The sequence below is a fragment of the Poecilia reticulata genome, chromosome 5 (assembly GCF_904066995.2).
Source record: "Poecilia reticulata chromosome 5, P_reticulata-male-v2, whole genome shotgun sequence".
In the NCBI taxonomy this organism is placed as follows: Eukaryota; Metazoa; Chordata; class Actinopteri; order Cyprinodontiformes; family Poeciliidae; genus Poecilia; species Poecilia reticulata.
The window spans coordinates 19,681,233-19,709,176 of NC_088834.1; the positions used below are offsets into that span (position 1 = coordinate 19,681,233).

General features: G+C 38.6%; 1 protein-coding gene across 5 annotated transcripts in view; it reads left to right on the plus strand.

Annotated features, from left to right (window-relative positions):
- The window catches only part of LOC103465339 (retinoic acid receptor gamma-like), a 50,284-nt gene that overhangs the window by 10,329 nt on the left and 12,011 nt on the right, over positions 1–27,944 (plus strand). For 2 of the 5 annotated variants that reach the window (XM_008410065.3, XM_008410061.3), the window contains exon 2: positions 6,390–6,762. In XM_008410065.3, coding sequence (XP_008408287.1) covers positions 6,567–6,762 — 196 coding nt within the window. In that variant the 5' untranslated portion in view covers positions 6,390–6,566. Of the gene's footprint in view, positions 1–6,389; positions 6,763–16,981; positions 17,138–18,620; positions 19,096–25,960; positions 27,831–27,944 lie in introns of those variants that run through there. The other 3 variants (XM_008410063.3, XM_008410062.3, XM_081607245.1) reach the window with 3 other exon arrangements.

Here is a 27,944-nt window from a genome sequence, read left to right on the forward strand (position 1 = left end):
TCTAGTTTGTAGAAAATTATATAATCTTAAAAAAAAAAAAGTGTAATAAACTTTACTTTTCTTTCAAGACACTCTTCATTTGCTCTCGCTTGATGAAGTTTTACATGAAACGAGACATTTTCTTGTTCTCTGTATTTGCAGTTTGGTTGAATAAAAACTGAAAAAATAATGAGCTGCATTATTTTTACACAAATGATTAGCAACAAAGACACTCAGAGGCCAATTCTCTTTTTATCAGTTCAGAAGTTCCTCCGCAAATTTCACAATGGCTGTTTTGGGGTTGTTGGGGTTTTTTTTTGTGAAAAATGTTATAATTACAGACCAACTTAGTTCCTAGATATGTCAACAAAGCTTCATGTGAAGTGCTTGAACTCAGACTGCCTTTTACGTCACGCTCCCTGTGATCAATAAATATGAACTCAAATGATCTGATCAAAACATGTTTGTTGTGATCAGGTTAGTCGTTGTGAGTCTTAGCTTGTACATAATTTAAATGTGATAAATTATCACTAGAGATTCAAAGACGGAAAAGAAAAACAAAAAAGAAAAAACACAAAAGACCCTGAGAACGTTTATAAAAATGTCCGTCAAGATTCCTTTAATAGATTAAGAGACTCCTTGGTTATGAGTCGAGATGCTGCAGGATTTTGTTCGATGTGTTAATCCTAGCAAAGACGGACAGAAAGGAAAGAAATAACCCAGAGCTGAGTTTGTTGAGGTAGAGTGCTGAAAAGATGAGACATGACCCATCTTGGTGTGGACAAGTCATTGGACAACACTCTGTTTCTGTTTTAATATCTGCAATCTGAGCGAGTTTGAGTTCCTCACTATTACATCTGGAAGAACTAACTATGTCCAATGATTTTGATTTTAGCAGGTTGTTTTAAATTACATGAGCTGAAGCACGAAGAATTAATGTTAGTATGTGTGAATGAGTTTTGTTTAATGTATGTTTTATAAAAAATAAACGTTATTAGTCAGTGCTCTTCACGTGTATTGGCAGCCACTGATTAAAGTTTTGAAAAAATAAATGATATTTATTGTTGCAAAATCTCAAACTGTAAAAGTAAAGTTTTTGCTTGATTGCTTTTATTCAGAGAACAAAAACAATTCCTCTGTTCCTATAAGTCGTGATTTTTATTGTTTCTCACATATGAATAAAAATGATAAAACTATCAAATGGTAATCAATAACCTTTCAGTGGATAGTGATGTGATACAAGGATCAATTTCTTAGTCACTCTTCACAATGGGAAACACAAGAGAACATGCCAGTGAAGTGAGTCAAATGTTTGATGATATTCATGAGTCAGGAATCCGCAGCAAGAAAATACTTCAACTCATCTGAACTTGAAAACATGGTTTAAAAAGACAAATCACTTTTTCTCCTCACTCTCACAGTTACATAAAACTTTTACTGTTTTAGGTTAGCCTAGATGACCAAAATTATTTCTATCTGTACTTTTTTTTAATTTATGAATTTCTTTAAAGGTCAAAATGGAAGAAAAAACTAAACAAAATATTTATAAAATAAGAAATTTAGGCACAAAAGTAACACTTCAAAATAATTTAGAAATAAAACTAATGTTTACAGTAGAGAACATAATTCAAGGATAAAGTAGTAAATGTTTTATAGTGTCCATCAGAAAACTCTGGATCTCAGGAGATCTGTTAGTAAAGATGAAGAGGCATTTGCAAAAATGGCGACCTGAAATCTTGACTCCAGGAAAATTACTGAGAAGTTGGCGTTCATTGTTTGGGTCGAATGTTCTGGGTCGAATGTTCTGGGTCGAATGTTTTGGGTCGAATGTTTTGGGTATCCTTTCACACGTCATAAAGTTTAGAAGGAAATTCTACCAAACACTACAGAAATTTATGCAAGCTTATGAATTCAAAGAGTGTTTTAAAAAAATCCTTCTTTCATTGTTCTGGCATTTTTTCACCTCAGATAGTAAAAATAGTGACATAATTTTGCTAATCCTTACTGACCTAAAAGAAGAAAAGTTTAGTCTGACTGAAAGCCAGAAAAAAAAAGAAAAAATAGGCATCCTCATACATATGTTATGTAAATGTCTCATTTACTCTATACTTAGGGTCAGAAAATAATAAACCTGCAGGAAAAAGAGCCTGTAAGTATGGGCACTGCACAAAGTGTCTTGGTAGGGCAGAGAGGAGAAGCAGCCATTGTTTTTACATTGGGTCTTATTTTATTAGTCTGGGGGAAAGAGAACATCGCTTATGGGCGTGTAAGTGTGTGTGCGTGTTAGCTGTACCAGGACCAGGTGACCCAGTTTGACCCGACCCAGCAAGGTCTCATAAAAGCAGCATTGAGGCTTGGAGGCCCAGCGACACAGCGCTGCTTTTGTTGCCCGGCCCAAGGTGTATTCCCCCTGGAGGTAATGAGGGGTGGGGGCAAGTAACACCCCAGCAAAAGGCAGAAACCTCTGCTTAGTGCGAGCGCTCATTAATTCGCAGTTTATTGGCAGAAATAAAATTGTTCCTATGTACGTCTATGGCTTTGCTCACCCTCCACTTTCTCCCTCCACCATTAAACACAATTAACTCTTTCTCCTATTAGTTTCCCATTTCATTATCTCCACGTCTTTCATCATCTTGCCAGATGTTTAAAACGGCCTCCTGTTTCATTACTTTCCTGACAAGCCTCGCCATCTTCCTCTTTCTTTCCAGCTCACTCTTTTTTCCCCCCTCATGTCAGTTTTTTTTTTTTTTTTTTTTTATACATCTGGTTTTCATACCACATATTTTTGCTCTTTGAATTTTGATTGGTTAAAGAGTATTCTTGCAGTCGCTGCATCTGCAGTCGGATCCTCTGTCCTGTATTTACGGCTTCATTCTTCAAGGTCAATTGCCGCTGTCAATGGTCCTTCAGAGTGTGTGAACGTCGTGTGTTCCCCGCTGATTACTTGCCCACGAGCGCGATTAAAGTCGCAGAACATCTGCGCGCGCGCGCGAGGGCGCCCCGCTTCTGCCTACATGTCGGTTCTTGCATGTGTCTGAGTCCTGTCTTTAAAAAGAAGAGGTTTCTGCGTATACGTATGATTGCAAAATGCAGCAGTTCCCAGCAAGCACATGTAATTACGTTTGAAATAACTGCATGCTTCGTCCAGCCTGAGCTTGGCGTTCTTTAATCGTCAAACACTGCAGCTCTTTGTGAAAACAGTTGTGGGGACTCTCCCCGACGGGCCCTCGCAGTGAAGAAAAACCGCAGCGGAGCCAAGCCGCTACAGAAAATATGTCAATATGGGAAATATGACTTTAAAAACAACACTCTGGGAGCTGACTTTGTGGATTTTGGTGAGAAATTGCGCCGTATACTGTAGGCGCTTTGGCGTGTGTGTGGGAAGACGTGACGTGGACGGATTTTACTCTAATAATAGTCACTCAGATGAAAGCAGAGGAGAGAAGAGAAATGTTCTCAGCGGCGATTAGGAACACGACTCGTCGTAATACGGTTCAGCGAAAAAACACAACACGATGGAAATAAGTTGTTATATTTCGGCTTCTGACCATTTAATCATACACCAGGAGCTGGCAGGCTTTTATTGTGGGGCCAAAAACAAAAATTGTCAGCAGTAGACTGCAATGAGGAATATTTACTACAAGCACGGACATAAAGATGCAGTTCTTGTACTTTCTCATGGGACTGGATCCATACGACTCTATCCTCAGCTGCTCTCTTAAAGTTGCAGCCCGTAACTTTTATAGACAATATGTTTTTTCTTACATATTTTCTAAAACTGCCACTATGTTGTGATAACATAACATGAGATAGGAGCTTGAATTTTTCTTTGCAGATTTTCTATCGTACATAGTAACAGTTAAAAATATATATTTTTAAAAATTGTAAAAGTTACATACTGCAGCTTTAAACCAACCTTTTAACATTTAATAAATATTTGCTAACACAAACGACGATCTTTTTAAAACAACTAATTAGCAAATAATTAGTTGTTTGTTATTTTGCATTTATAAATAACTGAATATTCATTCATTGGCCATGAGGCAAAATGTTATAGTGAGCAGAAAGCCAACACTCCTCATTTATCTGACCTACACCAGTACACCAGGGTGGAACACGGTGGTGGCAGTGGCATGATACGGGGATACATTTCCTCGTCAGTGACAAGTAAGCAGATCAGGTCTAATAGAAAAATGGGCCAAGCTACAAGGGCAGAACTAGAAGAAAACGTTCTTACACTAACTTTACAGCGTGTGAATGTATAAAAGCACACCACACTTTTCAGATATTCATTTGTAAAATAATTTCAGAACTTAAATTTATCAAAATATACAGTGCACCTTTAATTAAATTAAAGTAGAATTTTAATGACAGTAATTACAGTAAAGTTGTATGTGAAATAACAAACACTTTGAGTAAAAATGACAGTAACCACCTGACAACTCCACTGCTGCTGTTTTACTCTAAATTCTTGGTGAAGTCATCGTAGTGCAGGTGTGATTTTCTTTACATTTGAAGTTCATGGGGTGTGAATACTTACTCAAGACATTGTAGGTTTCATTAGGATGCTTTCCTGCTGGACTTACAGTAACACCTCATGCATTCAAATAGTTTTAAATAGAAGTAGGATTCCTCACAGAAAATTACTTTGAACCAGAATTCTTCAGCCAGTCATTTTGCTTCTTGCACAATTTCAGATCAACACTTCCTAAAGTATTGATGCTGCTGTGTAAATCTCGCCTACCTGCTGCCAGTTTTGAGCAAAGCTCTGCACTGGTGGCTCCTGAGGAATTTGTCCCTCTTTTCCTAAATTTTTAAGCTTTCCTTTGTGATTAGTTTAACCTATGAGGCAAATGGCATTAAGTGATATATCATTTGTTAATTATAGTCATGGTTTTTGTTTTTTTGTTTAACAGCTATCTAATAGCTTTTACATCTGTACTCAGTCTGACATCAAGCCTCAATCAGAGCTGCAGGGTTAGTGGAGTTTACTGTTTGTGTGAGTCTAATCTGTCACTAAAGTCAAAAGATTTATGTTTTCGCCTGCACCCATGCACAGACAAGAGAATGTGACCTAATTTTGAAAGAATAGTTTGTTTGTTTGTTTGTTTGCTTTTTTTAATTCAACAAAATTAATTTTGTTTATTTGAAATGCAACTCGGAGTTATTGAAAGTAGGACATGTGTAGAGCCATTATTCTCTCACACTGCCTCTTATCCACCCTGGGTGTTTGATTCCCATGCAGACCCAAAACAACAAGACATTCTTTGGCCAAGCTGTATTTACCACAGATTCACCACAGAGAGCTTAACCCCACCCACCCATAAATTCACTGAAGGGGGGCAGGAGTTACAGAGAAAGATGAAGGAAGTGCTGCACATTAAGCATTTCTGACAGAGTTATAAGCCACAATGTGACTCCTGGGAAACAAACAAAGGAAGATTTAGGAGCAGATGTCCTCATCAGAAAGTTGTCAGCAGAGCAGATGAGGCTGGGCCTGTGTTTGGTGCGAGAATGCTAAGATAATGTGTGTTTGTTCTAGCGAAGGGTTAAAACTGCCCAAGTTGCGGCTGACTGTTTGTGGGCTGGCTGACTGGAGTCAGGCTGGCAAATGAAACAGAGGGAGCCTTTATGATACACTTCTGCTGATTGAAATCATATGGTATGCCTGAAATTACTTTACTAGTCGGAAGACGAAAAAATAAAAAAAGGCAACGCAACATTGCCCCCACCGTTCCCGGCTGATCTTCTGACTCGTCTTCTTTGTTTTGTTGTTAATCTTCTTTGTTTTCGTTTTTCTCTTTTAATATTTCAGCAGTGCCTCCAGCCCTGTTCCCAGATATCCTTCATAATCTCTTTCACATGTGAATTACTGAGATTTATTCTGCATATCATCAGTGTTTTATGGTTTACATTAGTATGATTTTAACCTGAAGCAACTGCCACACAAATTATGATGCTAAGTACGCACCAGTTTCTCTTGGCTGTTTCTTTGTTCAGTGACTGAAGTTTGGACTGAAACTTTCTCTAATCATTTTTAGAGCTTTATGTTTTATTTTACTTAACATACACTGCTGCAGTTCCTAAAAAAGCTCAGCTATTCTTCAACTAAATCTAATATAAACTGAAACTACTGTTAAATGAATGAATGGGGGATTTTAACATAGATAACTACACAAAAACATTGCTGATCCATTTTCAGGTGGAAATAATGACACAATATGTTTTGAATTCAAGGGGTAGCCAGGAAAAATACTCATGATTATTAATATCATTTTTTTGCATCACTAAAATAGCTATTTACTTAAACCAGTTATTTATTATCTATTGCATTTGATAAACATTTCACATTTTAACTTGAGTCCTACAGAAATGAACCTTCTGGCCTCTATTTGCTTCTTTCCCTGCAGCATTCGGACCTGGACAGGACTTTGCTTCCCGCCTCCCTCAGCAGCATCGTCGCGGCCGGACAGAAGAGCAGCCAGCAGCGGAGCGGGGCTGAATGGCACTACCCCGATTCAAAGTCACCAAACGACCCTGACAAAGAAGCTAAAGAGGAAGACAAAGGAAACAAAAAAAAAAACAGGATGAATAAGCAGCCACACTTTTTCACAATGGCTACGAACAGAGAGCACCAAATGCGTCACATGACGGGATTCTCTCGTGCCATGTACCCCTTCACCTTTAACTCCATGAGGGGTCACTCGCCCTTTGACCTGCTGGCCAGCAGTCACCTGTTTGGACGTTTTGGAGCGGACCTTCCCAAAGAGATGGCTGCATTGTGTAAGTAGAAACAAAACTCATCTGGTCTTCCACATCAACGTTTTAGCAGTTTTATTTCTGCACCAGGCATGTAGCGGACATAGCAAACCATGGTTAGATATGGTAATGGCAGCAGCATGCTGAGGGTAAGGAGAGTGAAGCTGGACAGAGTTGATAAGAAGAATTAAAAATGTTAGAGGCTGAAAAAGACGTCGAACTGGGGGAGATGATCATGTTCCTGCGGGACAAACACACTATGCTTAAATCAAATTTGTTTATTTATTTATTTGCTAGAATGGTCCAACCAAAGTCCAGGTCGTCTAATATAATTAACCTTGAGATATTCTGCAACAAAGAATGGAAAAACTTTTCTCAGCATGTCCAAAGCTGGTAGGATAATACCCCAAAAAGACTTGCAACTATAATTAAAACAAAAACTGTATTTTTTTCTTTTCCTCCACTCCCACACTTGTTATGTTTATTTGTAAAATAACAGCAACAAAAACAGTTGTAAATCAAATTGTGAACTCCACAAAGACAAGCGCTTGACCAGAGTTAAAAATCAAGGACCTTCATTCTATGAAGCAACAACTTTTTGAATAAAACACAAATCCTTTTCCTTCCACTTAACTTTACCACTTTTAGTCCTAATAAAACCAAGTGAAATCTGCAGTTATAGTTATGCAACAAAATGTGGAAAAATTCAAAGAGATGTGAATACTTTTAGCAAGTACATCACATTTCATTTTAATATATAACACTAGAGTATCTGTATGCAGCACTTTGGAGTTCACTGTAAGATGTTCAAATGGAGGAAGGCAAAGTCGGGACGCAAGAAAATCTATTTCTTTTTCCACGCACATGACGAGCCTGCGTGTCGAATGTGCGTCCCCTGACCGGCTATTTGGGGTGCAGAACAGAGGAAACTCAGGGGCCTTGGGGCAAATGTGTGGCTCTAGTAACGCATTTAATCAGGAAGAGAGGAGAGGAGAGGAGAGGAGAGGAGAGGAGAGGAGAGGAGAGGAGAGGAGAGGAGAGGAGAGGAGAGGAGAGGAGAGGAGAGGAGAGGAGAGGAGAGGAGAGGAGAGGAGAGGAGAGGAGAGGAGAGGAGAGGAGAGGAGAGGAGAGGAGAGGAGAGGAGAGGAGAGGAGAGGAGAGGAGAGGAGAGGAGAGGAGAGGAAATTTTTCCATGCGGTAAACCAGACAGATGGCAGTAAGAAGGCAGGCTGGAAAAACAGTCAACATAATGTGGTCCCTGTTTGTAATTTTCTGCTTTCCATGGCCGTGCTCCAGCTCTTTATATTTGAACCAGGACTCTCCTCAAGCAGGAAAGTTTAGGCAGATGACAGAGTTTCTCATTTTGTTATGCACATGGAATTCCCTTTCTACCACAGGGGGCGCTGTTGCACTTCACATTGGAAATTTGTTTTCTTAAACTGAGGACATGAAGTAATGAAAATACGGACAGTTTGATGGGTGAAAAACATTAAGATTGATTTTGCATCTTAATGAAAAGTCTGTGTTGTCTTTAGGACAACACGTGTGTTATTCATGGACATGAATATTAAAGTCAAACTCTGTCCTACAGATAACAGAAAGAAAAGATAATTTTTCTGGACATAGTTTAAAAAGAGATTTATTTCTTAACAATTGTATCCTAGTAGCTCTACAATAGATCTTGAAAAAAAGGTTAAAATCCACAATTATTTGTTGCTATATGAAATCTTTGGGACTCAGATTGATCGCTGCAGGGCCGGATCTCGAGAGAGTTTTCTGGATTCAGGTTCAGACTCACTGAGACTTTTGTTTGTTTTATTTTATTTCTTCATTTCATTGTCTTTGACTGAGATACTCAGAGTCCTGGGAGGGATTTGTGTTTTTTAATGATTCATCTCAATCCTCCATTCTGACCAGTGCAGCACCAGTCCCATAATACATTTTCCAATAGCATGATGCTACCAGTATCACAGTTAACCAATGAACAGTAATAATGAATCCACATCTGAAGACTTCCATATTTACTTTCAGAATAATTTTTTTATGATGATATCTGAGTTTTAGATTTAAACCAACACAAGGAAAAAAAACAATTCAGCTTGCAGACTGTTTCCTTCATGGTGTCCAAATGTTTTGCTCTTGGGGCCAAAACTGATCAATTTAAACTACTAGCGGGCCCCAAAATTAATTTAAATGAAAAAACAAACATTTGTTTATTGCAATTTTCTTTTTCTTCTGGTGAACAATAAGCAACACTTTTATAAAATATTTTTTATCATTAAGGGCCAAAGCATAAAACAGGTTTTCACACAGTTTTATAAGAAATTAGATATTTTCTAATTTTCTTGGTCAACAATTGTTCTTACCATTCTCGACTTGTGGTCAGGGGCCGAACAAAATCATTCAATGGGCCACAAATGGCTCCTGGGCCACACTTTGAACACCCCTGTCTTGGGTTGTTATCAGTATTACAGCTCATTTTAAATCCCATATCCTGTGAACTTTTCCACATTTTGTCGCTCTATGAACTTCTAATTCTGTTTAATTATACACAGTTTATTTATATATATAAATAAAATCTGGAAAGTGTAGCATGTATTTTATTCAGCAGCCTTTAGAAAACCCTGTTTGCTTTACAGTCTTTCAGAGTAAGTCTGTACCAGCTTTCAGCATCTGTATTGTCCGTCCATCCATCCATCTGAATCCATTCATCCATCCATTGACTGTAAAAATCATTCCAACAGCATGCTGCTGCCACCGCCATATTGTTTGGGGTGATGCTCTTTGCACAACCGAAGCTTCAACATTCCACTTTGGTCTTATCTGTCCAGAACATCTTCTGTGGGTTTCTTACATCCCCTCCACGGCTTTAGGCAAACTGCAACACTGGGTTTCTTCTTTCCACTCCCCCTTACAGGTCAAATTTTTGGATTGCGCGACAGATAGATGCCCTGCCAATAAACTCTAAAACCTGAGCTCTGGATCTCTGCAGCTCCTCCCGAGAGACCAAGAGTCCTTTGGCTGCTTCTCTTACAAATGTTTCTCCTTGTCCACTCTCTCAGATTAGGTGGATCACCATGCATTTTCTCTGCCCAACTCAAATAAAATATATTTGTCGGTGTCACTAACTACAGACACGTTTCACTGATGATCTATTTCTGAACTCTTCACTTTAACAGCTGATTGGTAGAAAGCCACACTGGATCCCACATGGTCACTGTGGCTCCATGGTTTCCTTTCTCATTCCTTTTTCTTACTAACAGTCCTCGTGTTTCATTTTCTTAGAGAGTTAAATCTAGGAGGATTACTGGCATCAGTAAACTTTTTCCATTTCTCAGTGGAACGTCTAAATTTAGATCCTCAACCCCCTGGCGAAACAAAGTATAATGAGGCTTATATTTAAAAAAAAATAAACATAGCTGCCATCTAAGGAGAGAGCTTAAAACATACAAACAAAGAAAACATTTAAGTTATGGCAAAAAGAAACAATACATAGTCATAACATAATAAAGTTGGCTCTGTAAACTGACATGTGTTTAGAGAGGCTCCCATGCTGTCAGTCACATATCAGCTGCAGAGATAGAAGTGCTATCATGTGTGTACGACATGTTGATTGAGCTGCTCTAATCTGCTGATCTGAACTCTTTTTCTGGAGTCCTTCTGGAAGAGGGCTGGGGCTCCTGCAGGCTACATGCTCTCAGTGTCTGATTACATCTTTCAGATGTTGCCTCAGGGGCTTTCACTGATACTCAGGCAGAGATAGAAGGAGAAAGGGGCAACATTTAAGCAGATAAGTGTCACATGTAGAAAAGAGAGGCTCCCGGTATGAAACAAACCAAGTATTAATTAAATCTCTGTAACCTCTTGGGTGAAATCTATATGTTTTCTAAATTTTCTGCAAATAATGCATTTGGCACTCAGGTTATCTTTATCTGATGTTTGGATTTGTTGGGTGATCTGAAACATGTAAATGTAACCCCAAAAAAAGGAAAAAACATGAAATCTGTGTGGGAAAAGTAGGGTTTTTTTCACAACTTTATATGCAAACGGTTTTATGTGTTGAACAAAATGCAACATGAGGCTTATTATCCAGAATAAAATCTTCCTTTGGGACCTATAAATCAGTGAATGTTTGAACAAAAAAAAAAAAAACATGTTTTCTTAATTATTTTTAGACAAAGACTTTCATCAGTCCAACTTCTTAAATGACATTTTGTAATATTGCCAATAGCAAAATAAACTAAACAGCAATGTGGATATCACAAGTCACCAAAAACCAACTTTATAAAGAATTATGAGGATATTTATTGGATTGTCTGGTAAATATGAGTAAAATACCTATGATTAAAATCATCTGTTGTTCAAACAGCATAATCTCACACTGAAAGTTTAAGAACAATAAAACCTTTTTCCAGAGCACATTTATTTTAAACAATAACATGTTTTTTCTTTCTTTTCTTTTATTTAAATAAAATGAGCTATGTTGAATTCTTTTACATTTCTTTAAAATAAATGTAACCAAAGCTATTAATAGTCTAGTTCTATAAGGTGACTCAAGAGTCCAGGAACTCTTAAGTAGTAATTTGTGACTTTTTGTTTCCCTGGGGTATGAATATGGGACGGCACAGCCACCCAGCTCTTCTCAGCCACACCCGAAATGCAAAAGACGAGACAATGTGACATTAAAATGAGGCAGATGAGTATTTGTCTCTGACAGTGAGGACATGGCTACAGGCACATTTGGTTAGAGCAATGATTAAACATTATAATCACAAACAAAGTCCTTTTTTCAGAGGAAAAGGTCAAATAAATTTTCTAAATCTCACTGTTGGAGACAGAGCGCAACCTGGTTTCTATTCTATTACATTCATTTGAATGTTTTCAGAAATACTTATTAATCTGATAGAGATTAAGTCATTTTAAATCACTTGCAAAGGAGACACTTGACTTTCACATATAAGGAGATATCTAAAAATTCACACACTTGTATAATTATGTCACATATGCAGCCATTCACAAGACCGATTTCAGAGATTACAGCCAGCAGGGAGATGTGAACCAGAGGAGCTATAGCTCATTTAGAGGTTTAGTGGTTTTGCTCAATATTCTCCATGTTAAGTTAAAAGGAAATTGAAACAAGAGCCCCTATTATTTGTAGACATCCCAAAGGTGATAAAAGGTTGTTGTGGCTGCATGCCCAGGTTGGTGGAAATTCTTTGGTTTTCATTATGAGTAACTCTGCAGCTCATAAGCTTGAATTAAGTCCTTTTTTTTTTTTTCGCTAATGTAATGTGAACCAAAGGGTACATGGTCCCAGTAAAAGCTGGATTTATGAGTAAATTCAAACCAGACACTTATTAGCATGAGTGCAAGTCCAGACCTTGTTGCCTAATGAGATGAACGTTAAAACATCTCCAGATCTGAAGTTGGTGGTTATCCACATGAAAAGCACCCTGACGTGTGTTCACTGATTCAGTAAGTTCTTGCTGAGCGGGGATGTGGTAAAGATGCATTAAAGGCTCCTTGACATCGGCCCAGAACGTCTTGGAACTGCTGCAAAAGTAGAATAAAATCACCAGGTTAGGATAACATTAATCTTTTTTAATGCATGTCATCAGAGATACCAGAGCAGTTCTGAATCATACATGGGCTTAGAAAGGGTGATGCATGCTGAAATACTTATTTAAAGGAAAATCTGAGGGGAAAAAGAGGTAGAAGGTTTCTGTTGGTGTATTAAATAATCAGTTTAATCAGAATCAGATTAATAAATTAGAACACATCCACATTTATCCACACTTGAAATCTAAAATCGCATGTGTGTACAGCTCTGGAAAAATTTAAGAGACCACTTAAATTGATCAGTTTCTGTGAAATTCCTCTTTATAGGTTTATGTTTGAGTAAAATGAACTTTGCTCTTTTATTCTATGATCTATTGACAACATGTCTCTGAAATTCCAAGCAAAAATTTAGTATTTATTTGCAGAAAATGGCAAATAGTCAAAATAATGAAAAAGATGCAGTGCTTTCAAACCACAAATAATGCAAAGGGAAAAAAAACAAGTTCATATTTATTTAGAAACAACAACATTAATGTTTTAACTCAGGAAGAGTTCAGAAATCAATATTTGATGGAAAAACCAGGAGGTTTTCAATGGGGTTCAGTGCAGTGGACTCTTCATTTTTTATAGAGCTGTATAACATCAGGTGCACATGATTAGTGCACATTGTTAATCCACATTTCTAAACATCTCACAGTTACGGTAGTTTAAATCACTCCTGACGGCTGAAGTGAGTGAGAACTTCATGGTGAGATTTAAAGAACTTTCTGAGGCCTTCAGAAAAAAGATTGTGATGAATTTCAAAACAGTCCCTCCAATGTAAGAGTGGTCTACAAGAAGAGGACATTCAAAACCTTCCCTGGTCTGGTCGCTTGAGCAAGTCCACCCTAAAAGCAAGATGCTCAAAAATGCACCTCAAGTTGACTGATAGTACCGTTGATGTGAAAGTGGATGTATGTACATTAAGAAAGCGACTGAACAAGTTAAAATTTTATTAGAGGTATGCAAGGGGAGGAAACCCTTTGCTTTTATAAGAAAGACTTGAAGGTTAGACTAAAGTTTGCCACAGAGAACATAAACCAAGAACAGATCTTTGTGGAGAGCATTCTTTGGACTGATAAGTTTCAAATTATCTTGACACCAAAACAGAAATGCAACCAAAACCAGAGATAGCGTTCCAGAAAAGAAAAACCTCATGCAAACTACGAGGCATAGAGGTGGAAGTTTGATTGTTGCTACATCAAGACCTGGCCATGAATTGTTCTGTGCATCAGACAAAACATGAGATCATTTGTAAGAAACAAACGCTGAAGCAGAACAGGACTCCAGAACATGACAGGGACCTGAAGTATTCCAGTAAATCCACCAGGAATTAACTGAGTGATTGTTCATAAAAAGAAAAACCTTCAAGCGTCTCACAGCTGAGAATCAGGAGCAGGACAAACCGATATCAGAGCCGATATCAGAGATAAGTTATGAGGAAAGTCTCACTTGTTGCATAAGACAAGCTGTTGGGAGGCAGGGTGTCCTAACCTTTCCTGTTGATGTGCTTTGTTAAATGAGCAAAACAAAGTTATTGCTGCAGTTTAAGTGCAAATAAATCACTTTCCCCTGAAGAGAAAGACAATAAAAAAGGGCTGGACATCAGCATGTTTATTCATAAAGAATGAATGTTTAACAGAGTGTCCTAATTTTTTTAACATAACAGTAACGTTTGTGCTAGCGACATCTTGTTCTTGGTCGTATTTTGGATCTCAGTGCGTTTTTGAGTGTGTGTGAGGTGAATGTGATAGTAACTTGAAACTAAAGGCTCAGAGTGAGACTTGTGTGTTTTCCTTTCTGTCTGTCATCACATGCACTCTCTTTAAGCACACACATAATTGTCAGCATGTCTACACACACACACACACACACACACACACACACACACACGCACACACACACACACACACGCACACACACCCACACACACACACACACACACACGTACCCACCACCACTCTTTCTGCTGCACATTCCAACACCCATGAATATCACAAACAGCGGTCTTGCGCTCACATTTCATTGCTTCACATTTGTGACCGTATCGTTGCGTTGCGAACGGCCGCTGCTGGACTTGTGCAGACACAGAGAAACCCATTGTTCAGTCTCGTATGTCTGTGTCTGACATGAGGACTGGACTTTTATTGGAGAACAACTCCGTCCTCTCACGAGTTGGATGTTTGAAAAGCAAGAATATAAACTTGTTTGAAAGTGTTTTACGTTTCAAAGAGACTCACTTTGCGTGGATGGAGGAGGAAGAGTGAGCCTGTGTATTTTTTTTATTTATTTAATTTTTTTTAAGGAAAGTGATCCAACTATTCCTTTTATTCGCATTCCCCCCAGCGTATTTATGTGCTTCTTTTCTCAAACAGCAACAGGGGGCAGGGTGCTGTGAGGCGGGGAGGCTAATTGTCTCAAGGTGTGGAGGGAGAGCTCAGCGGGCCGATGTGGTGCAGCTCCGCTTCCAGCGGGTGTGTTAGGGTACAAACAGAAGAACAGGTAAATACTGGAGGGACGCCTGCAAAAAATAATCATCAAAGAAAGGAAGGAGAATAATGGATTCACTTGTAAAAATAGGGAGAAACATCCATTAATATATTCAAGACAGAGCAAGAAATGCAAACAACAAGTGTAGGAAAAACAAAGACAACAGACTCTACACATAAATATACAAAAGAAGTGTGGAGAGTACGAAGCCACAGGCAGGACAAGTTGAGTGTGTATCTGTGTGAAGGTGGTGTTGGCGGTTGGGGCGGAGGGGGGGTGTTAGGGCCCCAGTGGGGGTTTCTTCCAGAGTTCATCTCTCTTGAACGAGGGAAGGAAAGGGAGGAGGTGGGGGAGTTTGTCTCGTACACAAAGTGTCCAGACTTTGCAGAGTTTGGGGCCGGCGCGGCCCGCCTGCAGCACTGTTGCACTTTGGTGTGACCGAGGGGAGGATAGCTGCATCCAAAGAGTTCAGTTCGATAGAGACCAGATAATAAAGACCTGAAGGTAATGAGGGGAAATGACCCACACAGAGATCATTTTAATAAAAGTGAACTGAGCTGAATGAGCTGCGACAAGTAAAACAGTGAAACAGTCCAAACTGGAGCCAGATAAACATGTCAATTCGTTTTTGATTTCTTCTGCTAGTGAGAGTTACAGGTAGCTTTTTATTCTTGAGTTAATTACTTTAAATAATGTCCCTTCTTTTTAAAGCTGCTGTCAAAGAGTTAGAGATTTAGAGGACAATTTTTAAGACTTAGGCCTGCTGATATTGATTTTAACTGTTTTCAATAAGTTTCACAATTACCACATTCAGTATTCACTTTCTAATTCCTGGATGCATTTGACGTGTAACTGTCTTCACAAATCTGCAAAATGTCATCTTTACTGAAAACCTGTGAGTAAAGTTAGTTCCCCTTAAGCTTCAGCTTAACTTTTTTTAGCTGCTTTGTGATTTTATTTATCGCTGTGCATCAGGAGTGTGTTGTTTGCTCACCTGTCTTCTGCTACGTTAAGTTGTTTTTATTCCACATCACTTTGGTCAAATGCAATTAATGTTTTTAAATGTGCTTTACAAATAAACCAGCATGATATGGTAGCTTTTTAAACGTACTTTTTATCTGAAAATGTAGAAGTGTACAATATAGCAAGATGTTATTTTAATTAAAAAGAAAAAGCTCTGATGTACTTTGAAAAATTTAAATTGTATATGGAGTGGAGGTGATGTCACACCATGAGAGCAAGAAAGCAGTCGGCGTTACACAGTTTTTTCACTACTACTTTAACACAGAGAAAAGTTATTAGAGTTGACATTTTAATCTGTTTTTAGTGTTTTAAATTAGCTGTCAGCACAGTTAGTATTGGTAAATATCAGTCACTTTATTCTCTTTAACTGACTGTCAAAAGTCTAACAACATTTCCAAATCCAGTATGAGAGTTAGAACTGGACTCTTCAATATTATAAATCAAACCCACTTTGCTTTAATATTATCTGGTCCTGATTATCTGCTGGGGTCGAACGTTGTTGAAACTTTATGAGCAGCTGACATGCGTCTGTAGAAAATTGTTTCCTTTAAATTTACTACTTATACTTTGGGCTTCTTTTGACTTTAGTTTTCACTTTTTTTGGTATTTTTACTGGCATTTTGAAGAAACAAGACATGTTAGAAGTTCAACCATTTGTATAACATCAGCCTGTAACCTTCTCATGCTGCTGGTCACCAGCTTGGTCACACACACTGCTGTGGGATGGGATCTCGATCCTCAAGAAACAAATTTTTATCACAAATTTGTCACTTGTGCTGGTCATTGTAGCAAGAACAAGTGTTCAGTGGGTTGAGGTCAGAACTGCTTGTATGTCGTTTCATTAATAGCAGCTGGTCAATAGGGGGCGCTGGAAAAGGGCGGTGTGTCTCAAAATGACCTATAAACATATTTAAGAAATTGTATTAACCGGTTTTTCTTAATAGTGTGTGCCTAAATTTAATCTGATTTACAGCATTTCTCCCAGCTAACTGTCATCCAACAGTAAGTTACCCCTGACTCCTGTCAGTTCTTTTTCTGGGGTTAAGCTATTAGCACCCTAGAAGTTAAGCTAAACAGTGTATGGTTGCTATGAAAAAATAATAAACATTTGCCCAATCAGCATCAATGAATTTAATGTCTTTGGGGAGCTCAGAATCGCTCCTGCTGGAATGCTGGAAAGTTCTGGGTTGTCATGGTGATAAAGTTGCTAGTGGCGACAATGCAGGTTAAATGACAGAGTAGAGGACTTTCCTGATAGCTGGCATCACTTTCTCTATGGCGATGGATGGTAAGCTACTGTTTCATTAGTTTTAGCTACTGTATTACTGTGCTACTTTCTGTTGTTTACTTTTTCTGTTCATCAGCTGCTACTGTCATTTATTCTTTGTTGGAAATCAGTTATGAATGTTGCTGCAGTTTATTTGATGCTTACGTCGCTCCGGTTAGCATAATGTTAACGCTGCTCTGGATAAATGTTGCTAAGGTTTCTTTGAGTTGCTCCTGCTGTTATGTTAATGTTTTGTTGACATAATGATATTTGTTGGGGAAGATGGCTATTCTGATGTTTTTTTGTTGTTGTTTTTTTCACAATTTTGAGTCTGTTTTGACAATTATTTAATGATTAAATACTATATATTTTGCGATTTTTGTAATCAGATCTTTTACTTTTAGTTAATCTAATCCTTTGTGCTATTTTGCTGTATAGAGAATGTTATATTATTGTGGAATTGTAGGAAGGGAAGAGACATTTATTGGAATGTCAGCCCTATCAAGATTTGTTTCCACCAGCTGCCACTGCATTTCACTCTGTCACTCTAACATTCTGGAGATAGTCTTTGATAAATCCTGCTCTGTGGGGGCTCCTGCTCCATCCTGCAATTATTTATATCTTGGAAGATAGAGTTTTATTTCTAAGAGAGGAGAGTTGCAGAATTCCCACTACTGCTACTTCATTGTACTGTCTCCACCGAAAGCTGACCAACATTCACAGAGATGATTTGGCAAGTTTGCACAGGTTCAACACACAACTCTGGAGCTCAAAGCAGAAATAAATAACTTAATTAATGTTGAATAATTAAAGGAGAAATAAGCAATGCATAAATTTCATTACAACACAGTGGAAACCTCAACTTATCTGATCATCTGCCCATCATGCGGTTGATTTTATGCACACTTTCATTGAAATTTAAGAAAGTAAGTTTAAGTAAATTTTACAAAGAAGAACAACAAACAAACAAATGACTACTTTAAAACCATTTTGCAGCTTATGCATATTTGTGAGTGAGGTTTTTGCATTTACACATTTAATGAACTCACTGTGCTTTCAGTAAACCCAAGTTCCAGTGAAAGTTGACGTGCTGGCTGAAGTACTTCTCTCTGTCTCTCTCTGCGTATTTTTCTCTCCGCTCCAAATTCAAACTGATCTGTGCGAGTTGGGATTTTTAAATTTTACTTTTGCAGAAAGCAACTCTGCTTTGCTGTTTGCAGGAGAGAACGCAATGTAAACCGAAGCAGAAAAAAAAAAAAAAAAAAAACAAGGATAGAGTACAGGGAGACAAAAAAATATTCCTTTTCATTTTCTGCATACGAAAAATAGAGGTGAGTTTGAAAACTTGGAGCGAGAAAGGGAGGGACGCAGTGTTTGGTGTCTGGTCAATCAGAAAGCAGGGACACACCTCCTCGTACTTGTTTTCCCTCCCTGAACCCCACTGCTCCTCCCTCCCTCCCCCCTCATCCCCACCACCACAGCAGATAGTTGGCTGTAAGTGTGCTGGAGTGTGAGAGGCCCACGGAGCCAGCAAGAGGGGAGGTGAGATCAGTTACAGCAGGCAGGGCGAAAGCAGGCAGCCAAGCAAGTGATCTAGGAGCAGAGAAAGACTGGAATAAAGAAAGGGATAAAGAAAGGGAGGAGACAGAGCCAGCAGAAAGACTAGGTTTGGTTCATGTGAGGGGGGCGGGGGGAGAGCAGGACGGGACGACCAGAGGGCAGTGGCAGACAGATAGGGAACACCTGGACCAAGCAGGGCATTAGGTTTCTCCACGGGAAGCTCTTTTTCTGGGCTCTTCTCCCAGCTTCACCTCTCTCTGTGATCTGACACAACATGTTTGACTGCATGGAGGCTCTCGGGCTGGTTCCTCGTCCCCTCTTTGATGTGTCCAGGCAGGGCTCCTGCATGCTGGGCAAGGCCACCTCTTACTTCTCCAGGCTGGACCCTTTCGCTTGGAGCGGGGCGGGCAGCGTTCAGTGTGAGTCCAATCAGCCTTTAATATGAAGAAGCAACAGCAGTAACTCTGTGTGTGTGTGTGTGTGTGTGTGTGTGTGTGTGTGTGTGTGCGTGTGTTGGTGTGTGTGTGTGTGTCACTATGCTGTTGCTGTGGGTTTTGTTATCACGGAGGGAGCTCTCTCCACAGGAAGAGTCAGATTCCTTTCGATTATATGTGCCGGTTCTCACCCTGCAGCTTGTTTGTTTATGTGCTTAGCGAGCTTTGTGAGTGTGACTGAGTGAGTCGGGGAGTGTATTTATACATCACGGGGTTTGTTTTCTTTATGAATGACTTCACATGATTGACAGCTCTTTTAAACAATGCAGGGAATTAACCCGGTGATGTGTTCAGAAGAGAGCAGAGTCCTAAACAGAAACAACACTGACAGACTGACGGGAAATGGGCCTTCAAATCACATGCTGGCTGACACACTCAGTCACAGAGATGGCGTTATTTACGCACAGACAGCGGTGCTGAAGATAAATGAAGACGACGACAGTATGACTAATCTATATTTCTTTATTTTGGACGATGCAAACTCTTCCCGAAACTTCTTAATTGTGCAAGAAAGCTGTGGACAAAAAAAAAAAAAAGAGAAGTCAGTAGCGGATGGATAAAGTAAGAACCACATGATTTCTGAACCATACAAGCGAGACATTCTTCTGATAGCTGCTGAGCAGAAAAGGCACAGATTGCATCAGACGTTCAGGTGTTGTAAGAAATCTAATCGGCACGCACAAACACTGCCGAGATAAAGAAGAAAATCTCACTTTATCTGCCGGAATAATGGCCAGTTTCCTTCGCTGCTGCCATGCGGTCTATTCTCACACTTTCTGATATAATTTTTGACTCAGTCCACAGTTTTATTCATCGCTTCTCTCCAACGAGCTAAGATGTCCCTGAAAAGCGCCTTTCGTCTATTTATCTGTGGTAATTATTCAGGTACCAGCGCATTAAACGCAGTCGAGTCCGCGGCGCTCGCTAATGATGATGGATGAGGAGTCAGGATGACAAACACCACAGCAGGGCCTGTTTCAACTCGCTGTGGAGCTTTGCCAGATGCTAGCCTGAAAGACAAATGTCCACAAGTGCTCATTAATCTTTTTTTTTTTTTTTTTTTTTTGTTCTTACTGCACCTTAAATTTGGCTTAGTTTCTCTTTTTTTGGTTATTTTTAGTGATGATTGTTGACCAAGCAGTGCAAAAAAACAAAAAAAAAAACAATTTCCCCTCATAGTGGGAATGTGTAAGTTGTTCATTGAGTAATTGTGGAGGTTTTTAAGGAGGATTGTCTCCCGGAAATACATCATTTACTTGTCTTCTGTTTTGTTTTTAAGTGATACCATCATATAGTGTTGAACTGTTAGCTCTATTTTGCAGGTAGCAAAACTATGATGAAATACTTAAGTTATTGGTGGAAAAAAAGAGTTGAAGTTGGTGACGGTCAAATTAATCAATCACTTCTCAGCTTGTGTAAATAGAAAAGTTTATACATATTGTTTGGTTTGTTGACAAACTTATTAATGATATCTGGACTAAACAGGTATCATTCGATTTAAAATTAAATTGTTTTTATGATCTGGGCAACATGAAAATACTTTCTTATTAAAGACTCTTGTTCTATAGGAAAAAAAATAACACAAAAAATTGAATATTTTCCTGTGTCTCACTATTTTGTGACACTACCTGGTGTCTTAAAACCCCTTCTGTGTGCCTGTAGATTTTCTTTTAATGTCCTTTATGACCATTTCTGCAGAGTCTTTGGCTGTAAGATGTTTGGGTATTTTTTTTACATCCTAATGATGCACACTAGTAGATCAACATACATGAAAAACATATTATCCACTAGCTATTATGAAGGGGCTCCAACACAAGGGAGAGAAAGAAAAAAAAATCAATTGCAATGGCTATGTTCATAAAATGCATCTTTAATGGCATGAAAACGCCAAAGGGCGACAGATTTAGTTTTAGGAATGACAAAGACGTGAATTTAAATAAGAAAAAAATTCCCCAAAACACACACCACCTAACCAAATATTATGAATTAGCGTAACCAAGATGAAGAAAAATCAAATTCATGTAACCCAGAGAGATTAGACCTCATGAAGAAATCCCTGTCGAGTAGCACACTGCTGCACCTCATGTTCATGGTGAGCTGACGGAAAGACTTTTATCTTTTACAGTACCTCTTTTAGGAGAATGACAAATTCAGCTTTTTGAAAATGTTTCCAGTGGTGAATCGCTCGCATAGTTATTCTGTGAATACTCTTAGTAAGGCAGCACAGTTGGAAAAACAACAAGCAGCACATCTGTTGAGCAGCAACATGCAGGCTAACCACAGACAGCCCTGCTGGTTATCCAGCTGATATCTGATTATTATGCCTGTACTTCTCTGTGAAGAGCATATTATTCTGCTCTATGAGGATTTTATTTCAATTTTTCCTTCTGCGTTTATTCTATATTTTTGACACCAAAATTAATTAAATAAGTGCTAGTTGTTATACCATGACTCTAATCGTCAATGTGTTGTTTATTGGAAATAAATCAATTAAATAGTACGATAATTGAAATGAAATCAATTAATAATGTCCACCTTTGTTGTAAATTTTCTCAACATCATAAAATAATAGTATTTTTACCATGAGTATGACACTATGACTCTCATTCTGCCCATTTGATTGACGATAGTGATAAATGTCAACTTTACTGGAACTTGACCATTCTGCTGTGTATTTGTTCCTGTGTGGATCAGTGCAGCACCTCTTTGCCTCCCTTTGTTCCCATTTATTTAGGTATTTAAGGCAGCAGAGACATGCCACACTCTGCCCACTCTCTCCCCCTTCCCTCCTTTTTTCTTCTTGGTGTGTGTGTGTGTGTGTGTGTGTGTGTGTGTGTGTGTGTGTGTGTGTGTGTGTGTGTGTGTGTGTGTGTGTGTGTGTGTGTGTGTGTGTGTGTGCTCCTTTTTAGCTAAAAATGCATGTTGAGTCTTTGCTTGCATGTGGATCGCCTTTCACACCTCGCATTGTGTAACCAAGCACCTCTAATGAATCAATCACAATAAGAAAGAGCTAATTAAGTGATTTAGCTGGCGTGTGTGTGGACATTTGACTTTTGAGAAAGGCGAGGGCTGAGAGAAGAATAGCAGGATGAAGCTGGAATTTGGGATTCAAGGTGTTTCATGCCTCCAGGGGAAGCGGTCGCTCCTCTTCATTCACTGATAATCTCTTTTTTTCCCCTGGCATCCTCTTTAAAGTTGTCTCTTCAAAGCTGGCCAGACAATGGACCCTCATATCATCACAGAGACGGAGCAAAGTTAACTGCTAAACAATAGGGAGATGCTGCTGCTGCTGCTGAATTATTACAATTAGTATTTAGTCTTAATATTAGAACTTTTTTTTTTTGTTAATCTTCCATCCATCTGTTGTCTGTACCAGCTTATCCTTGCAGGGTCGTGGTCCTCGTTTTTTTGTTTTTAAACTACTATTTTTTAAATTGGATTATATTTGCCATAAATTTTCTGAATACCATAAAACAATTTTACTGTACTATGACAATCTAATATAACTCCATGTTTACTCTGAAAGATTTTAAGCCACTTTATTGCAGATACTGACAAATCATAATTCCACCGTATGTGTACTGCATATTTTCTTGCATAGGAATAAACTTCTGGTGCTATATTTTGTGTTATTTGTTTGAGTTATTGTTATTGATCATACTTAATATTAATATTTTATATACATTTTACATGATTTAGTATCTTTGATTACATTTAAACTTTTTCTAAATCAGTTTATATCAAGACACAACAAATGTTATTTCTAGGCTTTTTAAAAGATAAACACATCAAATTCTCATTAATAAATTTATGCAATCAGTTCAATCTTGTTGACAGAATCAAATCTGATTACATGCATTACAGTCTGGTCCCTGTCCTGATGCAGTGCAGCCAAGTTCAGTTTCTAATGCTGGTGGAAACCAGTCATTCTGATTGCATTCAGTCACTGTCAAGCATGAGGTGACAGTGGGAGGGAAAATCCTCTACTACCGTGGAAAATCTGCAGTTTGCGAGCAGGGATCTCTGCTGGGAAAATATAAAGCCATCAGGCTTCTACTAGTATTACTGCCTGCTGAATATGGAAAATTCACCACTGTTGTTTTATCAGTGATTGAACATTTAATCTTAAACATTAGTTTTCAGAATGGCTGCTTTACTGTGGTGTTTTTTTTATGAATCTCTGTCACATTGAACGTTGTTTTCAGATTATAACTCAGCCCGACTGTGAAATACATGGCATTTCAACATCCAGTCGACACTCAGTTCTCCTCAAGCCCAGAATATCTCCGGCTAATTTTAGATTCAGACTGTAGTGCTTATACTTTGGTACTTTTCTTCAATCACTTTTGACATCTAGAGGTTTATAGCAATAACCTTATCTTGTCAGAAAACAGGAAAACAAACAAAACAACAACCTTGATCGGTACAAAACTGGAAGAAGTAAATATGAGAATATTTATGTTCTGATATCATCAGGGAAAATTTTTAATCTTTATGTCTAATTTTTCATTTCGATGTGTTAAACTTTCTTAAAACTAAGAATAATGGATTTTAAAGTTTTATTTTAGCTTTATTTGGCGTAGCTTTATGGTTTTCAGAGTTTAAAACAAATAAATCTGTTATGTGGATAAATGTAGGAGCAATATGAAAAAAAGACACATTTCCTCACTGCTATTCAGTGCCACTCACAATAGTCTGACATGTATGTGAATATATTGTAATAACTGTCATGAATTTTAAGTGTTTAAGTTGCAACTTTTTGCATAAATTATCAAATTAGGATTCTGAATTAAGTATTGCTTTGGTTAAATGGTCAAGGTAGAAATATCCCAACTGAGTTTTAAAATACTTTAATCTATGTTTTGTTTTGTTTTTTCAAATGTATTTGTCATATAAAAAATACTATTACTTATTATATAGTTTTTATGAACAATACTTATTTTATTGTTCACATTATTTAAAACTGGAGTTTGATATAATCCCTTTTAAAATAAATTTTGCAACCATCAGAATTGAGACATTTTCATATTATATTGTATCTGATTGTTTTTAAGTTGTTAAGCCAGTCATGTTGAAACTTGTCTCCAAACTTGGCATCTCCAAACCTGCCCTCAACATATATCAGCTTTCACAAACTTCTTTTTTTTTTTTGTTAAAATGTTTTAGCCCCTTTCGAGAGTTCAAGGAAAACAGTAAACAGGTCAGGGGAACATATATGGAAAAAAACTGCAGCTGGGTTTGGTTATAACTCAATATCCTGAGCTCTGGACAACTCTGAGGGGCTGAATACGAATCAACACATCATTCAAATTATTTGCAAAAATCAAAACTATTATTTTATTTCTTCCTTCCATTCACGGTGATGCACTACTTTGTGCTTGTCTGCCCAAAAATTCTCAATAAAATACACTAATATTTAAAGTTTGTGGTTTTGATGTATCAAAATGTGAAAAGGTTCCACATGGTTACTCTGACCCTGCAAGCCAAGAAGAGGAAATATAGAGGCTATATGGACTGTAATATCAAAAAAGAGAAAATATAAACCCATCTGTGTTTATGGGGTGTTGTAAAAGAAAGAAAGGGACAAAAGGGACAGGAGAGACAAACTTAAACTTAACAACCTGTCACATAAATGCAGCCTCCCCCTCACTCTGCAGGCAAACTCTTCACACATGCAGAAAAATCCAGACCTAACTTCCAATCGTCTAAAGTTTGTCTTGTTTTATCATTAAGTTTTATCATTAACTTTTATCATTAAGTTATCCTCCATTGGCCAATATCTCTGCTACAAACATTTTAGCTAAGTTCTATTTTACTTTTTGCAAGATTTCTTTCCTGTACTTCTAGCAAACGTGTGTGTGTGTGTGTGTGCGTGTGTATGTGTGTGTGTGTGTGTGTGTGTGTGTGTGTGTGTGTGTGTGTGTGTGTGTGTAGGTGTGTGTGTGTGTAGGTGTGTGTGTGTTTGTGTTCTTGCCTCCTTTTCAAGTGTTTGGTGTGTGTTTTATGGAACCATCTCCTGGACAGTAGCCCGGTTTTCACAGGCTTCCCTTTTAAAGGCGCTGCCAATGACAGGAAGGGCTCCTCCTCCTCCTCCTCCTCCTCCTCCTCCTCCTCCTGCCAGGGCAGGAAGGCAGGAGGAGGAGGGAAGAGGGTTATTAGTGAAGGTCGAGCTCGGGGAGGAAGGCGGAGGGGAAGGGGTGCCTCTGGTATTGAACTTAGAACAGCTGATGAAAGGGATTGTATCTCAGATGTGTCCCATCTCCTCCCTGCTGTAATTACCCACTCAGCATCTCTGACACTCGCAAGGTTTTCTATCAGCAAACAGTGACGCATGCATTTGAAAAAGACAGTTTGAGTTTTTATGAAAGACTCTGAGGTCATTTTATTTAGATTACCTTTTCAAACAGACTTAGTATAGTTGTTTTGAGTGCTGCATTTCTGTTTAACATTTCTTCCAGTGTTTCCTCGCCATGTTTGTTGTTGTTGCACTCCAAATCAAATGGAAAGAAATCACAGGACCCATGCATCCATACATCTCACACACACACACACATCCTACTGTGCGCTGCTGAACATTTTGTGGCTTGAGATGTTAGACAGAAGCTGAATTTATTACCAGAATAAATGTTTTAGAGATTAAGATTTGCATTTTAAAGCAAATTTTCTTTTCTTTTACCATAAATAAATTTTAATACATTTATCAGCGAGTGATTAAGTTCTTAATATTTATTGCGATCAATGGTAACGGATGTATAAAAAGCTTTTTTAATGGTTTTTTATAGGAAAAGTAACGGTTTAATGTTAGTACGTTTGTTCAAAGGGGAAAAATCCAGCATTAAGAACGAAATACCAAATAACAACATTCACTAGTGACGTGTCACAAGGTTTGAGGAAGCAGACGGCGCTCCAAGTTCTCTACAGACTGTTGAGTTTATTTTCTGGGGAAATATTTCTTGCTTTTGCATCTTTTATTATGTGACTAACTTTGGTTTTATCTTGCATAACTGTGCATAAACCATTAAGACTAAAGCAAGTCTACTCAGAAATCTGACTCTGACCTTCCTCTTACCAGAAGTGAACAGGCTGGACCATGTCCAGAACCAGGTCCTTTCGGGCCGGGCCAGAAGAACACCTTTAGGATCAGCTCCCTCTGTGTGTTTCTGGGCTCCGTGTTCTGCACTCTGACGATCTAAACTCCTGAACACTTTATGTCATCATAATGTGTCAGTCAAGTATTTGGTCTCACATATTTGTTAGAGCACAAAGACACATTGGGCTTTTCACACTGAAATATCAGAACTGTTACTCACCCTGGAGCCAGATGGACAAATAACTCCAGGAGAATGTGAAGGTGTGTCTGCAGCACACGGTGATTCATGTTTGACTGCAGAGAAATCACAAAACCCTGCTTGCTCAAGAGCAATGAAAGATGAAGTTTTGCTGTAGTGTAGAGTAAATTTATTTACAGTCGTCTTGATTTTCTCACCAGTGCCTATGAAGCGTCACTTTCTCTCAATGTTCCTGTTACAGCAACACTTCAGAGCCTCTGGTAGAGAAACAGTCCCACAGCATCACAGACGCTCTACTCTACTTAACAATGGGCATTAGGAACTTTTCAGCAGTGTTAGTTGCTGAAAAGCTCAATTTTAGGCTAGTCTAATGAATGCTCCAAGTTCAAGTTAACCCAGTAGCACTCCGTTAACTCCATTTGCTTATATTTGTGATGGTAGGGCAGAAAACAGTTTCATGCAGCATCCATAGGTTGTTATGGAGACTTGGTGAAATACCATTGTTTGCTTCAATTTGGAATATTTTCATCTTCATCATCATCATCCATCCACGATGCACGGCAGCCACTTTGCGTTCAGACTGTACTTATAGTCGAGGTTTTAGGCCTGTAGCTCTTTACTTGTTGCTATTTTCTGAGCTATGAAGATCAGCACAACCAGGTTGGCTTTGAGGAATTACATGTTTGCCTCTCTTTGTCAGTTTGAAGAGTGACTAAGAGAAATGGACCTCTGTTTCACGTCATAAGGAGGAAAAGAAGTAGCAAGACTAAAAGTTACGAGGCACTCTTATCAACTTAAACAAGTGCAGAATAGTACAAGTTGGAACCTTTTTTTTTGGAGGGATATTTTTCAGAATAAGTTTCCCCCTGCAGACTTTTGTAAATGACTAATGTCTTGATTCGGCTGCAACTCTCTGTCCTGTGAGCTGATAAGGAAGGTGTCTCCTTTCCGAGGGGCCTCTGTTGTCTAAACAGGGATGTGCTGATCCGACAACAACTGCTGAGGAAACGGCAGAGGAAAGAGATAGACGCGTGGAAGCGAAGCGAAGGAATGTTGCGCGGTATTTATTACATGTTTTAGTTGCAGCTATGAGTAAATGAGGCTTAGATAGAAAAATATGCTGCGTGACAGATGAGATTTATAGTTTTGTTGCGTATGAAACTGTGTGAGTTGGCGGATGGAGGGGATTCACACGAGTCCCGTTGTCTCCTCTGTGTGCTGACTGATGGAGTGACACACTGAGGGGTGAGCTGTAGGTTAGGAAGAGAGAGGTTTTTTTTTTAGTTTTTTTTGTTTTCAAGGCTGAGCTCAGTTCAGGGTGATGACAGCTGCTGACGGTTCTTGGCTCCTCGCCCTCTTTCTCCACACCAGGTAAAATCCCCCCTCCTCTTTCTCTCTCTCTTTTCTCGCCACGCTCAGACAGTGTCAGTCACTCGCTCTCCCCTGGCGCCAGATGCAGCTTCTCTGTTTCAATAGGAGCTGTTT